Source organism: Phoca vitulina, unplaced genomic scaffold, assembly GCF_004348235.1.
Source record: "Phoca vitulina isolate PV1807 unplaced genomic scaffold, GSC_HSeal_1.0 scaffold2, whole genome shotgun sequence".
NCBI lineage: Eukaryota > Metazoa > Chordata > Mammalia > Carnivora > Phocidae > Phoca > Phoca vitulina.
In genome coordinates this window covers 95,456,408-95,484,342 of record NW_022589705.1, presented here as the reverse complement: position 1 = coordinate 95,484,342, position 27,935 = coordinate 95,456,408, and the positions used below count along the sequence as shown (strand labels likewise).

Below are 27,935 nucleotides of genomic sequence, written 5' to 3'. Positions count from 1 at the left end.
TTCAGAGAATTCAAGAATAAATTGATGGAAAGAAAAGTTATAAATTTTCAGGACACGTTTATAAGTAAAATGACCACTCATGATACTTGCAAAACATAGAGGATTTATTTTCCAAATAATAATGGACAGAGTCTAGTTTGCTTAGGTTTTTTTTCTATACTATTTTCAAACCAGGCATTTTTGTTTTTAACTTTCTAAGATGGCTGTTTTTGAGTTGACTAGTAGATGTTCATTTCACTTCAGACACAGTATTTCCAGAAGCATTCAGAGGGAGACCCACGCTTCTTATCTTGTTTCCTGTTTCTGTCCAAAAGATGACTCAGGAAAATGTTAAGATCTTGTCCAGAGAAAGCCTGAAACCAAATCCACAAACAAAAAAACATAGATTATCAATGAATTAAGAACCCTACAAGAAAGAGGAGCCGTAGTTAAGACTTAGGGCCCCTGAAAAGTGCCTGCTCTGTCGTGTGGGGTGTAATTGCAGTAGGAGCCCGGAGTGTGGTGGCTCTGGAAGGGCTCCCTGCACCCCGCCAGGGGTCTACTCTGTCAGTCCTCTGATTGCCCTGAGGTTCCCCAAGCCCTCACTGACCCATCTCTATTTAAATAATCGATCAGTAACATGTTCTGTCCGTTTATTATCTTCTGTGTGAAACAGATCTTTATATATCCCCTGAAATGAGCTGCTCTTGAAGCGTGGGCCCTTAGTTTTGTTTCTGCTGCAGAACTGCATGAGCAAATCCTATGAATCACCTTTGTGATTTTAGAGTCTTTAACTGTAATCCTTCTACTCAGAAGAACATATACCTGTGAATGATGACTTTTACTTCATCACATGCAGACACCACACGGACCCCTTCTGGGTGGTTTTGCCCAGTTGGGACCTTAGGTGGTGTCTGCCATCTCTGGGATGGAGTGTGTCCAGTATGTTTTTATAAGGATGTTAGTGGGTACTACACCGAAAAAGATGTCTCTGGCCAGAATGTTTGGGAAGTTCTTGATTAATATTAAATAAGTTTACGTCGGGATTTCCTGGAGGTTTCGATGTGCTGATGTACACACAGAATCAGCGGGGCGGGAGAGGCTAGAACAATAGGCACGGTAGATTGGCTGGTGGGACTGGTGTACCCAGAAACCCTTCAGGAAGCACTTAGAGTTTGGGGGTGTTGGTGATGGTCAAATGCAGACTTCTCTCTCAGCATCTGAGGCCCTCCGGGAATTGCACGCCATTTCTAACCATCTAATATTATCTGTCATCCACCAATTCCCTATCCCAGTCTTTCCCCGCACCCAGAGTAGCGCCCGTGCCCTGCCCTCTACCGCCCATGTTCCACCTCTGTGTTTGAGCACAGCATTCTTCCACTTAGATGGTACACCCAGCAGCTTCCACACTTGAAGGCGAATGCGAGTCACCTGGGGTTCCTGCTAGGATGCGGATTTTGATTCAGTAGGAGATTCTGCATTTCTCACGAGCTTCCAAGTGACACGAGGGCTGCTGGCCCCTGGGCCACATGTGGGGATGATGAAAGAGCTAGCAGAGGGGTAACAGACTGGAGAGCAGGGACCTTATCTGTTGTTCATTCCCTTAAACTCGTTAAAATAATTTTTACCCAAAACAGGCACTGGACAAGTTCTTGTGGTCACATATGAATCAGAATTTAGAAAAATGAATGCTTTGAAATAACACTGATTGGCCAGTTACTTGAAGGTATGATTTCTACCCAGGACACTACCCAGTTCAAGCATTTTGGATCTTCTAAAGTCAATAAAATGCTTCGCCTAACCGTCGTAAATAGGGTCACTTACCTTTCTCAGACTTCCTCTAGGGTTAGCAATGTCAGTACTGAGACCTGGAAAACAATATTTGGAAACCATTCATCATCAAATCTGTGATTTCCAGTTTATGCTTGTTTTTCTTAGAATATTATTAAGTCATGTCTAATTTCTGATCTTCCTGTTTTGTTTTTTTTTTTAAGATTTTATTTATTTGACAGAGCACAAGTAGGCAGAGAGGCAGGGAGAGGGAGAAGCAGGCTCCCTGCGGAGCAAGGAGCCCCATGCGGGTCTCGATCCTAGGACCCCGGGATCATGACGTGAGCCAAAAGCAGACGCTTAACTGACTGAGCCACCCAGGCGCCCCTCTGATCTTCCTGTTTTCACTCTGCAGCAATATTTACTTGAAGGCAGCTTCTTTCTTGCTGATGGGAGTTCACAAAGGGCACTGCATTCTCCCCAAAAAGTTAGCAGTTCAGTAGTTTATTGGAAACATTTTAAATGAATGAACTTCTTTCTCTTAAACAATGTCTATTAAAAGGCTCCATTTGGGGGCGCCTGGGAAGCTCAGCCAGTTAAGCGTCGGACTCCTGATTTTGGCTCAGGTCATGATCTTGGAGTTGGGCTCTGTGCTCAGCATGGAGCCTGCTGGAGACCCTCCCTCTCCCTCTGCCCTGCCCCCACCCCCTTCTCAGAAAAGAAAGAAAAAGGCTCCATTTCATTTCCAGAATGTCCTGAGCATTTGTATCTGTGTGTAGAGTCAGAGAAAACAGTAAAAGCTGACAGTTTCTTGGTGGCTGTGTGTGACTGTGGCGAGCAGTTTACCTCATTTTCTCGTTGCCTTCCCAACAGCCGTGTGAGATGGGTATTTGTACAAATCCTGTCTACCGATGAAGAAACAGGTACCAGATGCTTACGTAGTTTGCTTAAGATTTTAGCAAGGGGGAAAGCAGGATTTCAAATTGCACTTATTGGAAACTGGGATAATACCCTCCTTCCCCTCCAAATAATCTGTGCAGAAAAAAATATGTACATATGCTGAGGTGCCAAGGAGAGCATGATGCTTGCAAGGAGTTGGTGAGAAATGAAAACGCAAGATTGCAGAGGAGTCTTTACACCAGAAGCGGAGAGTGTTGGGCAATTTATTAGTCTATTTTATCAGTCATCTTTCTATTCCAAAACAGGTTTTTACCCCATCTAGTGAATGAGAATAGAGAGTAATTCGGTAGCAATAAAATCAGACCACCTATACATGCAAGAATTATTTTACCTGCTTCCCTAAGACCATCACCCCTCTCTGCCCCTGACATCTCCAGCAGCATTTGCAGGAGGGACACTCTTTCCAGTTCATCCAAGGCTGATCTTGCATCTCCATCAGGTGCTACACAGAATAATAATAAAGGTTAGTAACGCTGTTCATCCTTCAGTGACTTCTGTTCCCTCTTGTCTTGGGGGGGCTCTGGGGCAGGGAGAGAATACTAGAGATGCCTTCAATGGCAATGTTTGTGACTTGTCAGTGGTATCTTAACAGAGAAATGGGGTGCTATGGTCCGATTTGCAAGTCAGCAGGACAGAAAATCAAGAGCAGTGGGTCTAATTCTGACTCTCTACACCCTCGTGTGACCTTGCCAAGCCGCTCAACTGCCTATTACCTTTTACTTGTAGATAGTTGAGTGATAAAATTGGAGAGGAAAAATGAAGGGTGGTTTTCTGGGAGTCACGACTGTTTATGTTCTTCTGATAAACCAGATAAAGGGCAGCACCCCTTATCTTTCTGGCCTTCCAAGATTTGAATACAATCATCATTAGAAAAGAGTCAGCCTTTAAAATACTCTTTAAGGACTTTGATAGTAACATTATTTAATGTGAGATTTGGTTAGCTTAATAGAAGATGTATGGCAAGTGTGTGTAGGATGCGTATGGGATGTGCATGGAAGGTGTGTGGGACGTGCGTGGAAGACGGAAGGTATGCTAAGCGGAGACTTGGCACCAGGATAGCTCTCTTGGCCAGCTGCTGCCATGCTGAGATCAGAGGCTCTGGGAGTCCCAGAATAGCAGCACGCTTACAGCTTACAGATACTGAGCTACAACCTCAATTGGAAGACAATGCATTGAAACCATTATAAAGGCATCTGAGCACATTCACAATTATTTCTGAAGAATGTTCATGGAAAATCTGTAAAATCCGGCCACATGTAAGTGTGTGTGTCAAGAGGCTCATTTATGTAGGAACAACTAAATCAGAAAAACTGAGACAAGAACCTGAAGGGAGGCTCTCACCTGTTTAGGGTTTGAGTAAGATGTGGCACTCATCTGAGTTTTAAAAAGATTATAATAATATGTACATTTTTTAAGAGGACAGTGATAGAGTCAGTCTTGATTTCATCTCGTGCTTGCTTTTCACTTTTCTTTTTAAATAGCAGAGATTCAATAAGGTTAATGCCTGTTTTGGGCCAGTAACATGACAGGAAGTCTGGGCTGTAGCCACGGACGGGCACCCGTGAGTGGCCAGCAGTGCTTGGCCATCATCAAAAAGCCTCTTGGGAGAAACTTTAGAGGCTAGAAATGATAAAATCAATGGTATAGAAGAGTTTTTTCCTTAAAAAAAAAAGTCTAAAGGTACCCCAATTTAAAGACAAGATAAAATCCAGTTAAAATGTTAAATGCATCAGTTGTTTTATTCCTTAAACTAAATTAAGAGGAAATAGCCAAGTAAGTATTGACTGATTTTTTTTTTTTTAATTCAACTTACACTTAAACTGAATGAAACATAAAAAGGATAAGATACTTGACCTGGAAACCGATGTCATCTCTAGCTCCAGATTGTCCCTTTTTTATTCTTTAATAAACATTTGTGTTTCATGTAACACATGTCAGATGATTACTTTTAACTTAAAATAACATAAAATAGTTTTCATCTACAACTGGAACAACCAAATTCTACATCCAACCAGTTCATTTAAAATAGAAACGAAAAGTAAATTATGCTTACAATGTAGTACAATTTTTTAAACTGAAAAAAAAAAAAAAAATTGACCAAAACAAGAGTTTGGGTTACAGGAATGACGTGAAATAAGCAAAGCTACCCTTTTTTTTCTCTTACATTTTAGAAAGAAAAAAAGTCTAAAATGTGCTATAAGGGTCCTCTAGTATTCTATCCATAGCTAGGACTCAATTTAACAAGACTCCTGCAAACAAGAATTCCCATTCTTATCTCTAACTTTGCATTTAAGACCCTTGAAGACTCTTCCAAGACTAACAGAAGGGGAACAAATTCATCTTACCTGAGAGCTGCAGGGTCTCTTCCCTGGAGTCAGGGACAGGCAGAGAGAGGAGAGGATGTAAGCATCCTATGAAAAGCAAACACCAGGAGATGAGCTTATACATGCTGGGCAAGAGACAGGAGTCTCCTTTCTTGGCTTCCGTTGCTCAGAACTTCCAACTTGCTCCTCATTCTGTGATCATTGGTTATATATATGATCCTATGACTCATATCACCCCCTCCAAAAAATTAAATTTATTGGCTATGGAGGCTAAAAGGCAATCACTTTGCATTGATGTAATTTTTCAAGGTAACAACTCATAGACAATAAATTTGCTGTCATTGCCTAGTGTACAAAGTAGGTATTATATAAAGACAGAACAGTTACATTTATAAATCTGGCCAAAGGAGTAACTGAGAGCAATAAATCATGAGTCAAAGAAAGGGTCACACATGAGTTGAAGTGGCCAAGGCAAAGACATGGATTTATGAGTCCTAGCAGGAGTGATGCAGGGCGTGACATGGAATGTGTTGGTTTCCCTTTTCTCAATCTTTCAAGAGTGATAGATGAATTGTCCTGTTGTACTGGGGACTGCCATGCCCGAAGAATAACAATGTGCGGATTAAAACTTAAAACCAGTTCTTCAGTGAAGCTAAGTTAAAATGCACAGCAAACCTTCAGGCTCAAAGCAAGTCTTAAATTTCAATACTGTTCATCAAGGAGGGATGGAACACAAGCCTGAAAACCTCGCTGATGAATATTTCCCAAGTCTGACTGCTGTTTCTCGCTCCCACTCTGCCGGCCTGGCCCCACCTGGACGGTCACATGGCCTCCCCGTGAGTGCCCACAGGTCTGCACGCCGCCCCACCAGCGTCCACACAGCACAGCGGTGTCTCTGACGCACAAGTCGGCTCATGTCAGGTCCTCGCTCAGAACCCTGTATGCACCTGAAGGAAAAGTTAAAACTGCGGAATTACAAGAAAAAAACATGAACCCCCCCCTTCATGACCTTGAGGTAGGCAGACATTTCTTAGCTGAGACATCAACCACATAAGCAAGAAATGGATAAATTCGGCTGTGCCAGAATTAGAAACATCTGCTCTCTGAGAGAGACTGGTAAGAAAATGAAAAGACCAGCCACTGCTATGAGAAAAATCACAACACATATTCCTGATGAAAGATATAAAATGTATATACATATATATATACATATATACATACATATATACACATATATAGATATATATACATATAAAGAACCAATACTCAGTAAGCCAACAACCCAATGAAAGGAATGAACACATATTCCACAAGAGGAGGTGTACAAGTCTCTAATAAGGACATGAAGAAATACTCGACATCGTTCTCATCAGAGAAATGCAAATTAAAATCACAGTGAGGGGCTACCACACACCCAGCCCAGTACAGTGGCTGCAATCAGAAAGACCAACGATCCCAAGTGTTGGCAAAGGTGCAGAGCACCCAGGGGGAGTGCAAAACAGCACAACCTCCCTGGAAAACAGTTTGTAACTTTCTCATAAAGTTAAATACCCATTAAACTGTGCAAACCAGAAATTCCTCTGCTAGGTCTCCACCTACTCAAGTGAAACGAATACATCGATCCAAGAATCACTTGTACACAAACATTCATAGTAGCTTTATTCATAACAGTGGAAAACTGCAAACAACCCAAGGTCCATCCACAGATGAATGGATAAATAAGCCGTGCTGAATCGTAGGATGGAATTCTACTTAACAGTACAAAGGAACTGCTGATAAACACAACAGGATGGATCTCAAAAATTTTGTGTGGAGTGAAATAAGCCAGACCGAGGAGAGTACCTGTGACATGATCCATCTAAATGACATTCTAGAACTTGCAGCACACTGCAGCGAGAGGTGGAGGGTTGACTGTGCAGGGAGTAGGGAACTTTTGGGGGTAATGAAAATGTTCTATATCTTGACCAAGGCAGTGGTTACATGATTATATATATCCATGGACCAAAACTCATCAAACTGTACACTTAACATGGGTGCATTTTATTGTACGTAACTGATACCTGATAAGATTTTCTCTTAAATCTCCCTTGGCTCCTATTTCATGTTTCACTTCTTCTAGTGCTGCTTTCCCCTTACAGCTAAACTTGACTGCTTCCTGCACACATTTCTGCCTCAGGACCTTTGCAATGGCTGCTCACCACCTGAAATGTTCTTTGCTCAGATGTGTGCCTGGCTCTCTTCCTCACCTCCTTTGAGTGTTTGCTAGAATGTTACATCCTACATGAGGCCTTCTCTGACCCTGCTACTTAAAAATTGCAACAAACCTATCCCCAGCATTACTCATACTCTTGCTTCTCTCAACTTATCCCATTGCACTAAGCCTTCCAGCATGGTTACATATTTTAGGTCATTATTGTACATAGTAGGCACTCGGTAAATACCGTGGACCAAGACGATAGAAAGAGGCTCTCAGCCTGTCGGGGTCGTGCCAACAGAAACCACTGTTGCCTGCCTCCCTCCCTCCCTCTGGCTCCACACTTCCTTGCCTCAATATCTCTCTGCCCATTTTAGCTCATTCTTTTTTCTCTTTGCAGAACTGGCTTTCTTTTCTTTTCCACATGTATTTGACCAGACATACACCCCATTGCCCAAAGTTTGCCTTTCTTCAGTTTAAGAAGATCAGCTCCAACACATTATCTTTAAATCCAATTTGCAAATTCCTAGGAGAGAGGATTCAACTGGCCCAGTTCAGCAGGGCTTTTGCTGAATGTCCCCATGGAGGGTGCCTGGGACAGCTATTGCACAAGAGAGGACTGTGGCCCCAACAGACATCCCAAACAGAATACAATATGGCAAGAGCAAAAAAATACACTTGGTAAGCCTGCTTTCAGAAATACACCCTAGGGAAATAATATGACAGAAGCAAAACGTGACCTGAAGGCATCATCTGCAACCTTATCTGTGGAGGCCAAGACATTAAATCAAAGGTTGCAGACAACTGCGTACAGGACTTAGAAGTGATCTGAGTGAAGCTGGCTTGATGGATGCAATAGGGAGTGGTGGGGAGTGTGGCAAAGTGGAGAGTTTATGCTATCTCTGAAGGTGGACTCCCGCTGCTAGTTGCCAAATCTCAATATTAGAAATCTGAATTTTAAGGGCTATCCCTTTCTCTTGGCAACTAATTCAAATTAAAAAACAAGAATGACAGGGGCCCCTGGGTGGCTCAGTTAAGCGTCTGACTCTTGATTTCGGCTCAGGTCATGATCTCAGGGTCGTGAGATGGAGCCCTGCATTGGGCTCTGTGATCAGCGGGGAGTCTGCTTGGGATTCTCTCTCTCCCTCTGCCCCTCCCCTTGCTTGTGCACTCTAAATTAATTAATTAAATTTTTTAAAAAATGACAAAGTACTGTAAGCCCACTATGTCTGTCAAATAGTACACACCAACAAGCTGTAACTCACCCTTCAGGCACCTGGTTCTGCCCTAAATGCCCAAAATAAGTGTATAAGTTAGAAGATCATGGAGCTTAGCAACACTCAAATAATAGGTAAAGGATTATAGAAACTTGGAAAACAGGGGTGCCTGGGTGGCTCAGTCGATTGAGCGCCCGACTCTTGGTTTCAGCTCAGGTCATGATCTCAGGGTTGTGGGATCAAGCCCTACATAGGGCTTCATGCTCAGCATGGAGCCCGCTTGAGATTCTCTGCCCCTCCCTGCTGCATATTCTCTCTGTCTCATAAATAAATTAAAAAAAAAAAAAGAAACTTGGCAAACAGAATAACGTTAAAGAATTGGGATACGAGGAGATTGACATGATGTAAGAAAAAGGATGTGGACAAGAACTAGCATGTAATCTTGCAAAAGTGAAAATAGTTGTGCTAGGGTAAAGGGTTGTTTGTTTAAAGTGCTATTCTATTGTACATTTTGCATAGCTGTATATCACATATGTCTATTACACGTGCCTGTGTAAAGCATTCAGGAAGCAAAGTCCTGCAGTGGGGTCGGGAAGAGGCAGCCTGAGGTTTGGGTGTTGTTGGTGCCCCTTGAGGACGTTTCTGAGAGAGGCAGGGTGAACTTTAGACGCCTCTTCTCTATGGAAGAGGCTTTCTGCCAAGCTTTGTCATCCTCTAGTGACTCAGGGGTACTTCTGACAGTTATTAGTGATGATTTTACAGGATGGCCTAATTAAGTTACTACGAAAGGCTTAAGCTCAAAAAAAATTAGCTTCTTTCCTTCAGCAGACCATCAATGACAATGTCACCTTGTCCCAGAAATGTACTGACACATCATTCGGTCCTAATGGTCCTTGTGTTAAGCAACGCAGCTTTGTGTTTACGGCAGAACAGGTATGAAGGGTGAAGACCTTTCGTAAGAGGTGGGGTCCCTTTCATTAGTTGCAAATTACCTTTTTTTTCAAAGATTTTATTTACGTGAGAGAGAGAATAAGAGAGCACGAGCAGTGGGGGAGGGGCAGAGGGAGAGGGAGAAGCAGACTCCCCACTGAGCAGGGACCCCAATGCAGGGCTCCACTCGGGGCTCAATCCCAGGACCCTGGGATCATGACTTGAGCCAAAGGCAGACGTTTAACAGGCTGAGCCACCCAGGCGCCCCACAAATTACCTTTTTAAACCAGAGGGGTATTTTTTGTGTCTTGAGGAAGGAAACCGTTAATATGACATATTTGGGGTGACTTGCGCACATGGATCACCAGTGTCCACTGGATAAACATAAAAGTCACAAATCTCTTTCTGGTCTGTTTTGAAACTGATCGGAGTTCACCGTCTCTGCTGCCATCTCTACCCTTGTGTCCTGTGGGCGTAACTTTTGCGTATAGTCCTCAGTTGTGAGGGCTCCCGAAGGAGTTGATAGGAGTGACTTTGCCTAGTGTTTCAAGCTTGTTCGGTGCTTTCTTAGTGAGCACTAGCTGTCAGAATTCAGGACAATCTATCAGAAACATGTTTGTGCTCTTCAAACACTACAGTGCTTACGCTGTTTTTGAGGCAGACCTGGGTCCCTAAAACCAGCACGGCTCACACTCAGATGACGTTTCATAGGTCATAAGGGTCCACTCATTTCTATTAGTGTAAAGTCATAGGTTACAGGCTCTCAGATGTAGAGTGAGTGCATATTCATGAAAAATTTAACTTAATCTATATTCGTTATAGGCTTAGTTATATTAATTTGTATCTCGGTTAACCATTGCGTGTAAATGGCTACTGAGTGCCTCCCATCTCAATTGCACGACAGCAGTTACCTTGGGAATCACAGGCACCCCCACCCACCAGGAGAATCAGGGGCTTTGTGGGAGGGGTGAGTGAGGACCGAGTGAGAAAACAGCCTGAACCAAAGCCCAGAGGATGTGCTCAGTGTGTTTGCAAAAGGCTGGACCCAGCTTGCTAAGACCAGAGAGGTAGGTGGGACTAGATCGCATCACCAAGTTAAGGAATTTGGACTTTTGTCCTTTAATAGCAAAGAGGAGAGACAAGGAAGGGTTTTAAACAAGGGAGTTGTATCATTCACATCCCGAGTATCAGGTGGTGGGTGGGTGCCATGAAAAACTACTAAGTAGGCTCAGGAGGGTGATGGGATGCAGGGGCTGTTTTAGGTAAGAGATCAGTATAGAAGGAAAAGAGGAGAGTACCATGGGGCTATCTGAGAAAAAAAAAAAAAAACATTCCAGGCATAGGAAATAGCAATTGCCAAGGCCCTGGGGTAGGATTGGGTTATGCCTACTTTGAGCAACACCCAGGAGCTCAGTGTGGCTCCAGCAGAGTTGATCAAGGGGGAGAACAGTGCAGGCTGCAGACAGAAAGATGGTAGAGGGACAGATTTCAGTTCTTGATGGCTATTTTAAGGACTTTCAGTTTTAAAGTGAGTAGGATAGGAAGCCCATTTGGAGCAAAGATATGGCAGAATGTGAATTGTGTTTTAAAAGGCTCACTCTGGCCCCTGTGTGGGGAGGTCGGTAGAGACAGCCCTCTGGAGGCTGGAACTGGGGGTGGTGAGAATGGCCAGATTCTACAGCTATTTTGAAGGACGAACCACTAGGATTTGCTGGCGAATTGGGTGCAAGAGAAAGGCAGGCATCGAAGATGACCCCAGTGTTCTTGGCCTGAGAACCTGGAAGGGCGGCGTCACCTGTAACAAAATGTGGACAGCCGTGGGCAGCGCATGTGTGCAGGGGATTTCAAGAGTGGTTGGGACATGTTGGTTTGGGGTGCTTTTTAGACACGCCCCCACCCAGGCAGAGGTCAGGAAGGAACTGGAGGCACGCAGGGTCCAGGAGGAAGACGGGCTGTAAATAAAACCTGGAGTCAGCAGGTGGTGTGTAAAGGCATGGGGCCGCACGAGTCACCAAGGACATGAGGGTGGACAGGAGAGCAGAGCAGAGAAGGTGAGGGCCCAGGAGACCGACCAAGTCTTTGGCAAGAGCAGTTTTGATGGCATCAAGGGTCGAGAGGCTGATTAGAAAGGGCTCAAGAAATGATGGGGGAAAACGTAGTAGGTTGGGCACTTCCTCTGTCAGTCGAATAATAATAATGATGTCAATACAGGTGTCCCGGGCTCTGCGCGTTGTGGGCAGCACGTGCCCAAGTCTCCAGGGGGGAGGGACAGAGCTACAGCAACATCCCTCCTTTTCAGGTGACGGACGGAGGCTGCACAAGGTCCAGAAGCCTGCCAAGTTCCTGCGGTTTATGAGCACTGGGCCTGCGGTAGGGCCCCACGTCTCGTTGGGCTGTCACCACCATACCTGACGTCCTCCACAGGACCTGACACTGTTGGAAAGGGGGAGCTCTGTGAACGACCCCTTTCAGGGGTAGCCCTGGGTGCTCAGGGGTCCTTCCACTGCAGGGGTGCCTGAGAGGAGCCACTTTGTGGAATTGGGTGAGGATGGCCCTGCTCACCCCTCCCCGGCAGAGGGGTGACCACACAAGAAAATAGCAACGAGTCTAGTGATAACCACCCTACTCGATGGGCCTCGATTTTTATAAACTATTCTAAAAAAACAAGTCCATCCATTTGCCTTGAAAATGTCACATTTCCATGGGATCTGGTGGGCAGCCACTGATGGGCTGGATCTTCACTTTCAGGCATCGTTTTTCTAGCAGAGATGTCTATCCCCATCCATGTGACCTAGAAGGCCACTTTCCAAAGGATGAGCTGCCAAAGCAGTGACACTCCGGGTCTGGACTTAATGCACCAGGGGATGCGTCACGCATTGTGAATGACGGCGGGGGAGGAAGGGTGCTGGGGAAATATCCACTCTCTTTATTGATTTGATTCATCCAATTACATAGGAGCCCCCGTTTAGGCATTGTTCAAGGGAATGACTCAAATGTCACCTGAATGATGCCCGAATGGCTTCAGCCAGCATTTTTCATATTTCCGATGTCACAGGAGACTTTTAGTTACAGAGAATCTTAATTGTGACTGAGGGCTGGGTGTGGAGTTAAACGGAGCAATAGATCTAAGAGGAGAGGGCGCTGAGCCCAGGTGGGTCAGCTGGGTGACTTTATCATGATTACTATTTCTGTATCCCTTTCTTAACTCGTATATAATGGAAAATAGCCTGTATCCTTGATACTTCTATTCCAATTCAGATCTAGTCATCAAAACTAAATTCTTCACCATGCACCAGAGTCCCTGACTCACAGAAGTATTTGATTGATGTTTCAGGTGAGAAAACCTTCGTGTCCCCTGAAACCGTACCTAAGCTTTCATTTCCAAAGTTCCCCTGTATTTCTTGCAGGCCTGTTCTAAGATCAGAATTTAGTTTACCTGAATCCTCCAGTGTAAAGATGGAGAGAATCTCTCAAGTTTCTAAAAATATAGAATATTGAACTATTGTTTCTGTTAAAATCATTTCATTTTTATTACTTCTTTTTTTGCAATGTCTTTTAGCTAAAAACAAAACAAAACAAATACCAAGAACACTCTGATAGCCAAACAAAGTTGGGTTTTTTGACTTATTTAATAAAACCATATATCATGGGGAACCATGCGGTATCTCAGTAAGGAGGTATTGAAAAGGACCTAAAGGGGGGCGCCTGGGTGGCTCAGTAGTTAAGCGTCTGCCTTCGGCTCAGGTCATGATCCCAGTGTCCTGGGATCGAGCCCCGCATCGAGCCCCGCATCGAGCCCCGCATCGAGCCCCGCATCGAGCCCCGCGTCCGGCTCCCTGCTCAGTGGGAAGCCTACTTCTCCCTCTCCCGCTCCCCCTGCTTGTGTTCCCTCTCTTGCTGTGTCTCTCTCTATATCAAATAAATAAATAAAATATTAAAAAAAAAGAAAAGAAAAGGACCTAAAGGATCTGGGGTGAGTGATTTGGTGGGGTGGAGTCTCCGAGAAGCAGGGCTGTGCTCTGGATTGGTTTTCCTGATTTTAGGGATGCAGCAAGAAACAGTGTGTGTTTCAAGCACAACAATCCAAGTACCAACAACCATCTGCCAGGGGCTCCCCCTCAGCCCTCAGCCCGGGGCTCCAAGTCCCTCCCACCTCCGGGGGGGCTCGGCGCCTTAAGCCCCTCCTTCCCCCTCCTGGCCACATCCCTCCGGACTTCACCGTCTCACTCACCTGGCTGCACCCGCGCTGTCCTGGGAGGCCTCCCCCAGCCTTGACCACAGCCCACCTAACTCCGCCCCACTGGTCAGGAAACAGAGGTGATTCTATGCTTGGATATCTCCATCATTCCTATCCAGAAAGTAGGACAAACCTTGTGAGGCTAAAGTTTTGATGGAAGAGAAGCAGCCATCTCTCATGTCAGCCAGGATAGGGGGTGTTGGATCATTTTTGTGGTTCGAATGAGCCTTGTTTTTGTCTGAGCAGACCTGCTTGCCAGCGCTGTTGTTTTGTCTTGGTCCATCATGGACACAGGTGACCTTGTCTGATGGTGGTCCATGAAATCAATGTTCAGCAGGACCAGCTGTGAGAGCCAGGCCAGCCCCACTGCCAGAAGTGCTTCCTTCTTGCCATCCGTCCGTGTGCTTAGTTCTCAAATACATAATACAGCATGCTTTCTCTGTGATGGACACTCAGTGATTTACGAGCACAAATTCATTTAATCAAAAGCTGCCTTAGGATCCTCCCTCACCTCCTGTGCTCCCTACCTGCTCTGGCTTTTCTCCACAGCCTCTGGCATGCTGTGGGTTTATCTGGTGTCTGTACGCTCCACGAGGGCTGGGCCTTCTGCTGTATTCTCATTGCCTGCAACATAGGTGCTCAAAAAATATTTGCTGATGCTTTTATTTTTTTTAAAGATTTTATTTATTTTTTTTGATAGCACAAGTAGGCAGAGAGGCAGGCAGAGGGAGAGAGAGAGAAGCAGACTCACTGAGCAGGGAGCCCGACGTGGGGCTCGACCCCAGGACCCTGGGATCATGACCTGAGCCGAAGGCAGACGCTTAATGATTGAGCCACCCAGGCGCCCCTGATGCTGACTTTTAATTAAAGAATGTGTTGTCTGTATGATACACATATGCCTGGCCAAATCACACCTAGTCTTTTCTAGTAGAATTTTCAAATGTCCTGATTCCCAGGGCCACTATTCTAAAAGACAATTAGCAGTGGTCTCATCCACCCGTCCTCTATCCACCCATCCAGTCACCCATCCATCCATCTGCCCACCCACCATCCATCCATCCATCCACTTACAGCTTTTATTGGTTTGTACATAAGTCCATTCAGAAAGTGAACATACTTGGAAAGGTTCCAAAAGATAAGTTTTCTTGTTTTTCCTTGTCTATGGGTCTATAGGGCTGCTTTGTCAGGTGCTTCGCTAACACCTGGGTGAGGCCCAGGGTTCTGGGAGGCAACACTAGCGGCCTGAGCACGAGGTCCCGAGGCCCTGGAAGTGCAGGAGACAGCCCGGCATAGGGTCATCTGGGGTGGGGGGTGGGGGAGGATGCAGGGAGGGGAGGAGGACTTGGGATCCTCACAGGGGCTCCGCCTCCCGCACCTGCCTTCCAGAGCGGAGGCGGGTCCTGGGCGCGGCTAGGGGGCGTGGCGAACCGTGTAGGAGGGGTCTGGAGGGAGTGATGGGGCGGAGCTGGTGGGCAGGGTCGGGCAAAGGGTGACGTCTGGCGTGGCGTGGCGTGGCGTGGCGAGGGGGCGTGGCACAGGTGCAGGGGGCGTGGCCAACGCTGGTGCGGGACCGGGCCTTGGTGGGCGGGGTGGGGCGGAGCTGGGCAGCCTGTGGTCAAGACTAGGCGAGGCCTCCCAGGACAGCGCGGGTGCAGCCAGGTGAGTGAGACGGTGAAGTCCGGAGGGATGTGGCCAGGAGGGACAAGGAGGGCCTTAAGGCGCCGAGCCCCCCGGAGGTGGGAGGGATTTGGAGCCCGGGCTGAGGGCTGAGGGGGAGCCCCTGGCAGATGGTTGTTGGTACTTGGATTGTTGTGCTTGAAACACACACTGTTTCTTGCTGCATCCCTAGAATCAAGCGATCTGGTCTCGCGGGCCCATCGGGAGTCACCTGCACCGCACCTGTTCCGAATTATAAGGCATCCCAGGTGTCCAGGTGTAAGTCTTCGTTGGGACCTGCGCGCTACCCGTGCTCCCGGACAACGACGCGGGGAAGGTCTGACACAAAGTCCTTCCTGCCCTGGCCGAGTCTGGGGGATCTCAGAGGCTTTCAGGCGTCTGGCCCTTTCCTGCCGTCCGGACTGCTTGCTCCAAACCCATCTCGGCCTAGGCTGCAGGAACAGATGACACTTTGCCCCAAGCGACGCAAATGATGAATATCTACTGACACAGAGAAACAATTTACCATTTCCAGATAGCCCTATTCAGCTCAGACAGGGATGCTTAACATAGTATTCAAGCTAGTGTTAATTTTAAATAAATATAAAAGAAATTATTTTTAATGTTAATCCATAGGACGCAAACCCATGCTAGATCAGATTTCAGGCTGTGAACTGTCCTGTCACTAACTAGAATACTCCAAACAAAAGGAATTGGTTCTAATAGGGTTTCCCTATATCATATTTTAAACAATTCCACATCTTTATCATGAATAAACTTTTTTAAAGAAATTAAATTGGTATTATTTAGAATGCTAATTCTGAGGCCCATTTCTAGATTTTATAAAAGAAGTTAAGCGTTGTCATAACTGTACTCTATGGCTCTTATAATTGAAAGTAAATGAAAATGTATGAATTTCACAGTCAGAATTACAAGGGGATATATTTTTGCCTTATTAAGGAGTTTTTATACTTGATATTTAGTTGTATGTTTGCACATTATTAAAATTTTTGAGTCATCACCTGGGAATAAAAAATTATTTTGAGAAATTGCTAGAGAAAATGGTATGGTTTTGCTTTTTGGCAAAGGGCACTGTTATCCTGTACTATAAAAACACATAGTACTTACAGAACATTCCCTTTTACAAAATGCTGGAAAAATATTTGTTCTTAATGTTCTGTACCGTTCGATGGACTTACGTCTTCACACACAATTGGCCCTTGCAGCAAGCCAATTCATGGTCGCCCCTGCTGGGAAGACTTATATACACAATACTTCCCAGAACAAATGCGCATTGGTCTAATGTACAGCTTCTGAAACAAATGACTAACAATAGTGTGGCGATCAAAAAACAAAACTAAAATATACTTTGATGTGATTGCCATTGCTGAAGATGGAGTTTCCTAACAGTATGGAAGCCATTACTGCCCTTGACCTACATTTTACTCTGTATGTTTATTTCAAGCACAGGGAAGGAATGTAGCAATTTCAGTAGCTCTCTTGGAATAAAAGAAAAACGAGGAGAAGAATCCAAAGATGGGAGCATTCTGGAGAAAGAAATTGATTATGCATGTAATACAAGGAAGTGTGATATTGCCTTATTGAGCTCTTCAATATTTTTCTTCCGAAGGGAAATATCCTCTGACTTAAAAGAAAAAAATCCATTGACAATTGTTGGCCATATTATTATTTTTATAACATGATACAGCACATTTATTTCCCTTCTTTATTTTATCAGACTAAAACAACAACAAAAATGGATTTCCTCTGGTGTCCTTGATTTAGAACCCTGGTTTGCAATCCCACTGTGTTTTGAGCTGCATTGGTAACTCAGATTGGACTCAGATGAGGAGTGTGGATTTCATTGTGTGTGTTTTTTTTTAATTTTTAATTTAATTTTAAGTTATCATGCAGTAAATGTACACTTTTTGCCAAACAGTTCTGTGAGTTTTGACAAGTTGATAATTATGTAAGCACCACCACAATCTAGAAACAGAATAGTTCCATTCAACCCCCAAATTTCCCTCATGCTGACCCTTTGTGGCCTGTAGCTTCCTCCTACCCACATTCCCGACAATGCCTCCTCCATCCCTAAAGTTTTGTCTTTGCGGAAATATCATATAAATGGAATCATCATACAGTTCCTAACCTTTTGAGACTCGCTTCTTTCACTTAGCATAATGCATTTGAAATTCATCTGAATCAACATTTCAGTTCTTTTTATTACTTTATATTCCATTTAATGGTGTGCCATGATTTATCCATTCACCAGTTGAAGGGCAGTCTCTGGCAATTATGAGTAATGCTGCCATACACACCAGCATACAGATTCTGTATCACTCTAAATTTTTTTTCACTTGGGAGTAGCATTGTGAATTTTGGTGCTATTAGAAATGGTCCTGTCTGTGTAATTCCTATTTTTAATTGTTCACTGCTAGTATATAAAAATACACTTGATTTTTGTATACTACTGCATATCCTGTGACCTGGCTAAATTTACTTGTTAGTTCTAGGAACTATCTTGTAGAATCCTTCTAAGCATTGTTTTAGCTGGAATCCACAAGCTTTGATATCTTAAATTTTTTCATTCAGTTCAAAATATTTTCTGATTTTTCTTGTGATTTCTATGGCTCATAGATTATTTAGAAGTGTACTTTTTAATTTCAAAATGTTTTGATGTTTCCCAGATATCTTACTGTAATTGATTATTAGTTTAATTTCATTATGACCAGAAAATGTACTTCACAAAATTTTTTTATTTCAAGTTTGTTAATGTTTGTTTTATGACTCAAAATATGGCCTATTTTGATGAATGTCCCATGTGCATTTGAAAAGAATGTGTATTCTATTTTTTTGGATGGAATGTTTTCTTTCTTTTTTTTTTTCCTAAGATTTTATTTATTTATTTATTTTAGAGAGAGAGAGTGAGTGAGAGAGCAGCAGAGGGAGAGGGAGAAGCAGGCTCCCTGCAGGGAGCCTGACTTGGGGCTCAATCCCAGGACCCTGAGATCATGACCTGAGCCAAAGGCAGACACTTAACTGATGGAGTCACTCAGGCGCTCTGGATGGAATGTTTTCTAAATCTCAATTAGATCAAGTTGATTTACAGTGTTCAAGTCTTGTATATTTTGCTGATTTTCTGCACTAGAAATTATTGATTATTGAGAGAAGACTGTTGAAATCTCCGGGGATAATTATGAACTTTCTTTTTCATTCAATCATGATTTGCTCCATGGATTTTGAAGCTCTTTTGTTGTACATGCACATTTAGGAATGGTGTGTCTTCTTGGTGAATTGGTCCTTTTACTATTATTAAAGTTCTTTTTGATCCCTTTTTCATCATTTCTTTTTCTGAAATCTACTTTGTCTATATTAATATAGCTGCTCCAGTTTCTTTTGACTAGTATTTTCATAGTATATCTTCTTTTATCCTTCTGCTTTTAACCGAAGTCATTATATTTCTTTAAATACAGCATATATTTGGGTCTTGTGTTTTCAATACTATCTGAAAATCTCTCTTTTAGTTGGTGTGATGTAGACCATTTACATTTAATGTACTTATTGATATGGTTGGCTTTAGGCCTCCTATTTTATATATATATATATATATATTTTTTTTTTTTTTTTTTTTTTCTTTCTCACTGGTTTTTGTTCCTCTGTTCCCTCTTTCCTACATTTTTTGGATTATTTGAATGTTTTTAGGACTTCATTTTAATTTATCTATTTTTTTGCCCATTTCTCTTCATATTATTTTATAGTGGTTGCTCTAGGGATTATGATATACATACCTAAATTTTCACGGTCTATTTAGATTAATATTTTACCAATTCAAGTAAAATACACAAACTTCATAAGCATATAAGTCCTTTTACCCTCTCATTTTATTTTATTTGTTTGTTTGTTCATTTATTTATGAGTGTGATTTGGGGGAGGAGTAGAGGGGTGGGAGAGGGAGAGAATCTCCAGCAAATTCTGCGCTGAGTGCAGAGCCTGATGTGGGGCTCAATCTCATGACCCTGAGATCATGACCTGAGCTGAAACCAAGAGTCGGACGCTTAACCAACAGAGCCATCCAGGTGCCCCTATCCTCTCTCTTATATTATAGCTGTCCCTGCGTATTTCGCCTATATTTACTGAAAATTCTACCAGAAAATGCTATATATTTTTTTCTTTCAGCAGTATCACTATTTTAGAGAAATTAAGAAAATAGTCTAGTATATTTAGTCAGATATATACCCCTTCTATTGTTCTTCCTTCATTCCTAAAGGAATTCCTGCAGTACCAAGTTTCCCTGTGACATCACTTCCCTTCAGCCTGTAGAACTTCCTTTAGTATTTGTTTTTGAGCAAGTGTGCTGGCAACAAATTCTCTCAGTCTTCCTTCATCTGAGAATGTCTTCGTTTTGCTGTCATTCCTAAAGAATATCTGCACTGAGTATAGAACGTTGTTCTGCTGTCTTTTGTCTTCTGTAGGTTCTGGTGAGGAATCCACAGTCATTCCAATCGTTCCCTGTATGAGGTGTCACTTTTCTCTGGCTCCTTTTAAGATCTTTCCTTTATCTTTGGTTTTCACAAGTTTATTATGCTGTATCTCAGCCTGTATTCCTTGAGTTTATCCTGTTTGATGGGTCACAGAACTTCTTGGATCTGTAGATTTATATCTTTCATCAAATTTGTGAAGTTTTTGGTCATTATTTCTTCCAGTATTTTTCCATACCAGTCTCTTTCTCTTCCCTTTCTGGACCTCCAGTGACACAAATATTAGATGTTTTGATGTTATTCCAGAGGTCCCTGAGCCTCTGTTCAGTTGTTTGTAATTAATCTTTCCCTCTGTTTTTCAAATTATTTCCTTTGATTTATCTTCGAGTTTACTGACTCCTTCCTCTGTCATCTCCATTCTGTTTTCTTCCAGACATTGTATTTTTCAGTTCTAAAGTTTACATTTCTTTTTTTAAAGATTTTATTTATTTATTTGAGAGAGAATGGGAGAGAGCAGGAGAGCAGGGGTGAGGGGCAGAGGCAGAGGGAGAAGCAGGCCCCCTGCTGAGCTGGGAGCCTGATGCAGGGCTCAATCCCAGGTCTCTGGGATCATGACCTGAACCAAAGGGAGACAGTTAACCAACTGAGCCACCCAGGCACCCCTAAAGTTTATATTTCTTTACGTGGTTTTTATTTTTCTGCTGAGACCTTCTATCTTTCCATTCATTTGAAGTGTATTTACCTTTACCCCATGGAGCACAGTTATAATACCCACATTAAAGCCTCTGTTAATTCCAATATTGGGGTCAACTCAGGGTTGGTGTCTGTTGATTTTCTTTTCTCTTGAGAATTGGTTACATACATATTCCTGGCTCTTCGTATGCCAAACAGGGTTTGACATTTTGATGATTTTGTTGTGAGACTCTGTGTCCTGCTAAAATCCTCTGGAGAACACTGACTTGTTGTTTAGCAGGCAGTTACCTGGCTAGATTACTACCACAAGTTCTATTTTGCCTTCTGTGAATGGTGGTTCCAATGTCACTTAAGTTTTTAAAATCTTTGCTGTGTTCCTTGGTGTCTGTTTCATGCATGTAGCACTTAGAGGTTAGCCAGGGTGCAAGCACCTGTTTATGTTTGTAGTTCAGTTCTCAAAGTCTTTGCTGTGTTGCTCTGGGTCTCTCCTGCACATGCACAGCCCTAGGGCAAGCTGAGGATTTGTGCCCATTTGTACATGGAATTAAGAGATCCCCTTCACCAGCTCTCTCCTCTCTGTAATTCCCTAAACACTCTTTGGCTCCCAGGGGCCCCTTTCTCAGTCCTGTGACCAGAAATCCAGACTTTCTCTTTGAGTTTTCACTATGCTCTCTGCTACTTTGTAGATCTGAGATGGGGTTGCTCTCAGTCCTTTTTCCTTATTCTCTGGAAAAACAAACAAACAAACAAACAACAACAACAAAAAACCAGAGCTGCACAGGTTTTTTAAAGATTTTATTTATTTATTTGACAGAGAGAGAGACAGCCATAGAGGGAACACCAGCAGGGGGAGTGGGAGAGGGGGAAGCAGGCTTCCCGCTGAGCAGGGAGCCCCATGTGGGGACCTGAGCTGAAGGCAGACACTTAACGACTGAGCCACCCCGGTGCCCCAGAGCTGCCCAGTTTTATGACCAGAGCTGCTCTCAGGTCAAAGGCAGGAAAGAAAGGAGGAAAAACAACCAGAAACTTACCACTTACTCTCCCAAATCTTCAGGTTTAATTTCCCTACCAGTCCACCTCCTTGTTTACCTTTCACAATTCTCAAATTCTTTGAACTTCGACTTCTTCCCTTCAGGATGGATTGTTTGTTAAGAGGGCTTACTAGTCACTGGAGTGGAGGCTGTATCTAAATAATAATACTGTTGGACTGAAAATTGCTCTTTGCCTCCCCTTTTCCTCACAGTGTCTCCATGTCACATTTTGTGCAAATCCTCAAATAATAACATTTGCATTCAGAACACAAATGAGTAAACTGCACACATACTCACCTCTTTTGCCCAGTTTGTAGGCCAGATTAAGCTTCTGAAGAGGGGTGCTCATGAAAACACGTTCCCTGCACGATCAGTTTTTTTCAAAAGCCTGGAGAATGCATCTGTTGTTCTTTTGACCTTTGCAAGGTCGGTCTCATGTTTATTCTGCATCCTGCCCCCCCAGCCCACCTCCCCGTTTTGTTGTCCTGCATGTATGGAGCAGCATAACTTAATCAGTGTGAATCGAAAAGCATTTTCGAGAACAGTGTTTGCCTGCATAATTAGAGTATAATTACATGACAATGGGAGATCCCACTTCCAGTAAATGCAACTCCTGAGTTTATGTGAGGTTTGTATTAGTCTTTATAACGGGTTAGGGTTGGAGGCTCATTCCTTTAGTTCTCCCTGTAAGCAGGCCGATTGTGTTAATTGTTTAGGGACCCAAAGGTTTTAGAGGGTAGAATAGACTCACTGGTCTGAAAATGAGAAATGTTGGGATGTAGCTGAAGGATTCAATGGTTTCTTTCCTGGTCATTGAGCCTGCAGGTTTCTAAGTGTGAGTAGGTCTTACAATTCAATCAAAGAATGCCCCCCTTTACCTATGTCTGCATTTTTGTGCACGACATTTTATTTAAGATGTGCAAAATTTGTTATGAAAATGACTCGGTTGTGCTTTACTCTCTTTCATCCTCTTTTTTACCACTTAATAGTTTGGCACATTATATATAATTATATATAATCTAAGAGACATTACTTATTCAAATGTTATTTCTTTCTAAGAATCCTAACTGTTGGAACTGGTTTTGTTTGGATTGAGAATATAGAATTCAATATAGAATTGGGGCAGAAGGGCAGACTCTGGGGTCTGATGACTCTTGTGGATGGGTGGGTGGATGGTCCCACTCACCAGCTGGGTACCACAGACAATTTCTCAATCTCTCTGTGCAACAGTTTCCTCATTTGCCAAAGGGGAATTGCAGTCAATCTTGTCATTGCGAGGATTAAAAGAGATGGTGTGAAAATGTCCTTAGCGTGTTGTATGGTGGTGTCAGTTCTCGCTGTTGGTCCTCTAGGTGTGGCGATCACACCATCATCACTGTTTACTGACAGGCAGTGCTCCCAGTGTGCTGGATGCTGGCACTAATGTGGGGAATAAGACATACTCCCTGCCACACATCCCAATGGGGAAGACAGACACACAAACAGATCTTCATAATACAGGGTAGTGAATACAGTAAGAGAGATGTGCACCTGGGAGTTCCAGGCAGCAGTGGGTTCCTAAGGAGCCTTTTTTTTTTTGGTGACTATATTTTTGGATATGGTGGATTCCTGGCCTCGGATATAAAGGATGAATAGGAGTTAGTTTCCTACTAAGGGAAATTGAAGAGGAGAGTAGGGACCAGCCTGAGAGCAGCGTGGTTAAAGGTGAGGCCAAGCATAATATGTTCACGGAAGCTACTTGAGAGAAACTCCAGAAAAAGGAATCATATTTTTAATGAAGTCAATGGTGGAAGGCCAGTTTTATCAAGAACTCTCTTTTCTTTGACCAAGTAGGAACCCAGGATTCCTAGCACATGTTACTGTTTTGACATTAAGAAGAACAAATAACAAAAGCAGCTTCCACAGAACACCTAAACTTTTTTGTGGGTGGGTGGGGAACAAAATAATTTTTTATTGTTCCCTTGTGAATTAGGACAGTTTTAAAACATGTCCACAAATTCTTTTATACTTTTCCCATTGATAAGTGGAGTGCATGTCACCTTCCCTTGAATGTGGCCTGGCCCTGTGTATTAATCTTCTATGGCAGAGTAGCAAGTTATCCTAACACTTAGCAGCTTAACACTGCAGATATTTATTATCTAAGTCTCTGAGCACAGGAATCTGGGAATGGCTTAAGTGGGTAGTTCTGGTTCAGGGTCTCAGGTTACAGTTGAGATATCAGCTGAAGGCTTGATCCGGGATACAGGCTAAATGTCCATGTCCTCCCAAAATTCGTGTTGAAAGCTAATCTCCAAAGTGATGGTATTTGGAGGTGCAACCTGGAGGTGATTAGGTCGTGAGGGTAGAGCCCCTATGAATGGAATTAGTGCTTTTATAAGAGAGATCCCTGAGACCTCTCTCACCCTTCTGCCAGATGAGGACACAGCAAGAAGACAGCCATTTATGAAGAAACCAGTAAATGTTTGCCAGGCACCCTATCTGTCACCTTGATCTTGGACTTCCCAGCCTCTAGAACTGGGGGAAATCAGTGTTTGTTGTCTAAGCCCCCCAGTGCATGGTATTTTTGCTATAGCAGCCCAAACAAACTAAGACAATCCACATCCAAGATAGCCGGCTCACATGACTCTTGGCAGGACCTCCCCGTAGGGCTGTCTGAGGGTGGTCACGACATGGCAGCTGGCTTCAAGAACAGGGTGGGGTGGGCGTGGAAGGAAGGAGCTGCAGTGCCTTTTATTACCTAGTCTTGGAGGTCATATACCATCACTCTGCAATATTGCATTCATGATATATGAGTCACTAAGTATAGAGCAGGAGAATTAGGTGCACCCTTGAAAGGGAGAATCAAAGAATTTGTGGACATTTTTTAAAACTCCCACACCCTGTGGGAAGTGGTACTGCGTGATTTCTGAGGCTAGGTCATAAAAGGTGATGCAGCTTCTTCGTTGTTCACTGGGACACTCACCTTTGGAGGTGTGAGTCACTATGCAGGAAGGTGACCACCCTGAAGTCACCGTGTTATGAGGAATCCCAGGGCACATGGGAGGCCATGCGTAGGTGTCCTGGCTGACAGCCCAGCCGGGCTCCCACTGACAGCGAGCATCAGCTGCCGGACCTGTGAGTGAGGAAGGCTCCAGATGAACTCAGCTTCCAAATAACCTGTCACTTCCAGCCATGGAATCTCCTAGCTAAAGGCCCAGGCTTGGTGGAGCAGAGACAAATCTTCCCCGTCTGAATTTATGACCCACACAATCCATGATCATATTAAAATGACTGTCTTATGCTACTGTATTTTGGGGCTGTTTGTTACATAGCATTAGAACTAGAACATGGGTGAATTTTCAGTTCATACAGACTCAGCCTCTGATGCGTGCCTAGGGGTTCCTTTTCCTATAGATTCTCTCCAGCTCTGAATCTGCTCCTTTGGCACAATTTCTTTGTCCTTTTGGATATATCTAGTTATCTGCGATAACTTCTACAATCCCTAAAAAGGGAATCTCAGAAAACCTAAGGTGATATTCCACAGGCTCAGAATGAATATTGCTGTCAGGCTCAAGTTTTATTAGATTCGGAAGTAGTTAAAAACTATTTAAGCACACTCATCATCGGGGAACCGCAAATCAAAACCACAACGAAATATCACCTCACACCTGTCAGAAGGGCTAAAATTAAAAACACAAGAAACAACAGGTGTTGGTGAGGATGTGGAGAAAGGGGAACATTCATGAACTGTTGGTGGGAATGCAAACTAGTGCAGCCACTGTGGAAAACAGTGTGGCGGTTCCTCAAAATGTTAAAAAAAAGAACCATCGTACGATCCATTAATCGCACTGCTGGATAATTCACCCAAAGAGTATGAGAACACTAATTCAAAAGGATACATGCACCCCTATGTTTATTGCAGCATTATTTACAACAACCAAATTATGGAAGTAATCTAAGTGTCCATCAATAGATGAATGGGTAAAGAAGACATTATATATATATATATATATATATATATATATATATATATAACCAACGGAATATTACTCAGCCATAAAAAGAATGAAATCTTGCCATTTGCAACAACATGGAAGGAGCTAGAGAGTATTATGCTAAGTGAAGTAAGTCAGTCAGAGAAAGACAAATATCATATGATTTCACTCAAGTGGAATTTAAGAAACAAAACAAAGAGGAAAAAAAGAGAGACAAACCAAGAAACAGACTCTTAACTATAGAGAACACACTGATGATCACCAGAGGGGAGGTGGGTGGGGGGATGGGTGAGATAGGGGATGGGGATGAAGGAGGGCACTTATCGTGATGAGCACTGACTAACGTAGGGAAGTGTTGAATCACTACATTGTACACCTGAAGCTAATATAACACTGTATGTTAACTACACTGGAATTTAAAATAAAATAAAATAAATAAATAAAAGCAAAACTACTTAAAATAGTTTTCATTTCTTTCCATTAACAAACCCACACACCATCTCCAGGAGTCCCCTAGCCCACATGTAACTATTGGTTTAAGGACACCAGTCTGTAGCCGCAGTGGGCTGGTCCCACCATGAACACGGCACTAAAGCAGTTGTTGAACGTTTTACCTTCCAAGAAAGAGAAGCAGTAGTCTCTGCTTTCCTAAAGATACAGAGAAATCCATAGTCCTTGCAGAGTTAAATGCCTCACTGAAAGGCGGGGCTTATGGATGAGCTGAGCGCGGGGCAGGTGCTGCCGGGGGAAGAGAGACCTACAGCTCACGAAGGAGCTATTAGCAGATGGGAAACTCACTGCGGCCTTGGCATTAACCCTAGAGCAGAACTTCTCTCACCCTCCAGCCCTGCTCCCCCTGAGCTTCCATCCTTGAGCCTGTGCAGCCGGCACCGTGACACACGGACTCTTCTAGGACTTTTTTTTAATTGTCACGGGGGAAAAATGGCAAAAATGAGTTCAAATTTGACCATTCCTGTGGGCTGTCAGGCTGTATTTCTTTCTCTCTCTTTGTCCCGGTCCTTTACTGCCAAGGAGCATGTGGGAGGATTTTGTCAACATGACACAAATCAACAGAACTTTGCCCAGTTCTTAAGAGGTTCCGTTATGGCACGCAGTGGCTGGACGAGCCTTTTCCATCAGGGCCTCTCCTTGCAGAGTGCACCCCTGAGTGGGCCTCTCTCCCGCACCGCAGGGTGTCTGGATCCAGAGGAGCTCCTACGGTGCCCGTGGCCTCGGGCACGTTTGTGTGATCCGGACGCAAAGGCAGAGATCAAGGAAGCAGAAGGATGAATTCCTTCCTTCCTTCCTTCCTTCCAAGTTACTAGTTTTTTCTTAAACATTTTTATTCATTTATTTGAGAGAGAGAAAGCATGAGCAGGGGAAGGGGCAGAGGGAGAGGAAGAAGCAGACTGCCCGCCGAGCAGGGAGCCCGACGCGGGGCTCGATCCCAGGACCCTGAGATCATGACCTGAGCTGAAGGCAGCTGCTTAACCGACTAAGCCACGCAGGTGCCCATGAATTCTCCTTTCTAATAATGAGTGCGATCACACACAGATCAAGTTTAAATCTTCATCTGCAGCAATGAATGCCTTATTTAAAAAAAAATACCTAAAACGTAAAAACAGATTAGAAGTGAACTAGGGATATTCATGAGTGATCGTTCTTCAAAAATGAAGTCAGCCAGATTGATATCTTATAGCATTGACTTTCAGCTAAGCTCAAAAGGCCAATAACACCTGCCACAGGGGCAGTGGGGTTCTCTTCCCAAAGCCTAAGCTACATCTGTGGAAGATGTTGAGAATTCTTGCCCGGCTCTGGCAGAAGTGGGCTAAGATTCTGGGAATCATTCAAGGAAACAAGCACATGAAAGGAAATCCGGGACACCTGGCTGGCTGGGTCAGTGGAGCATGTGACTCTTGATCTCGGGGTTATAGTTTTGAGCCCCATGATGGGCAAAGAGATTACTTAAAAATAAAATCTTAAAAAAAAAAAAAAAGAATTCAAATGTTAAACCCTTGCATCTCTCCAGCAATGGAAGACACAAAAGCACCCCCAACTCCTACATCCAGGCTCTCACCCCCACGCCAGCCAGTGGGGACCAGCCTCAACTCCTGATGGGTCATCTGCAGGTCACTGTTCTCCTTTCTGGCCCCTGGTCATCCCATTACAAGTTCTGGGTAGTGTTTCCATCCGTGCCCTTCATCATCCCTTCTCTGTCTTCAGTACTGTGTCTACTTCAAGGTTTCCATTGTCTGCAGGAGCCCACGTGGGCATCCAGCTACTGAAAATCCTCTGGTCATCTCATCCAAGATACGACGTCTAAGACGAAGGAGGTTAAAGTGCTGGGCCCTGGCCTCCTCAGACCACGTGGGAAGTGTGAGATTCGGGCCTCACATTTGATAAACCTAACTGTGTGCAGGCGGTGGCTGAGTGTCTGGAAACCATCCCTTGGAGTGGGGAAGAAGAGAAGCAACTGTGTACATAGGGGCTGT

General features: G+C 43.7%; 2 protein-coding genes across 3 annotated transcripts in view; one reads left to right on the top strand and one right to left on the bottom strand.

Moving 5' to 3' along the window:
• The window catches only part of PER3 (period circadian regulator 3), a 75,560-nt gene extending 59,720 nt beyond the window's left edge, over positions 1–15,840 (top strand). The window contains exon 21 of one of the 2 annotated variants that reach the window (XM_032394419.1): positions 15,461–15,840. In XM_032394419.1, coding sequence (XP_032250310.1) covers positions 15,461–15,526 — 66 coding nt within the window. In that variant the 3' untranslated portion in view covers positions 15,527–15,840. Of the gene's footprint in view, positions 1–11,673; positions 12,786–15,460 lie in introns of those variants that run through there. The other variant, XM_032394427.1, reaches the window with a different exon arrangement.
• UTS2 (urotensin 2) lies at positions 26–5,369 on the bottom strand. Its single transcript, XM_032394452.1, has 4 exons — positions 5,055–5,369; positions 3,041–3,151; positions 1,804–1,847; positions 26–353 (listed from the first exon to the last, which is right to left on the bottom strand). The coding sequence occupies exons 1-4, from the start codon at positions 5,155–5,157 to the stop codon at positions 240–242; spliced, it is 372 nt and encodes a 123-aa protein (XP_032250343.1). The 5' UTR covers positions 5,158–5,369; the 3' UTR covers positions 26–239.
• Positions 15,841–27,935: the final 12,095 nt, after the last annotated feature.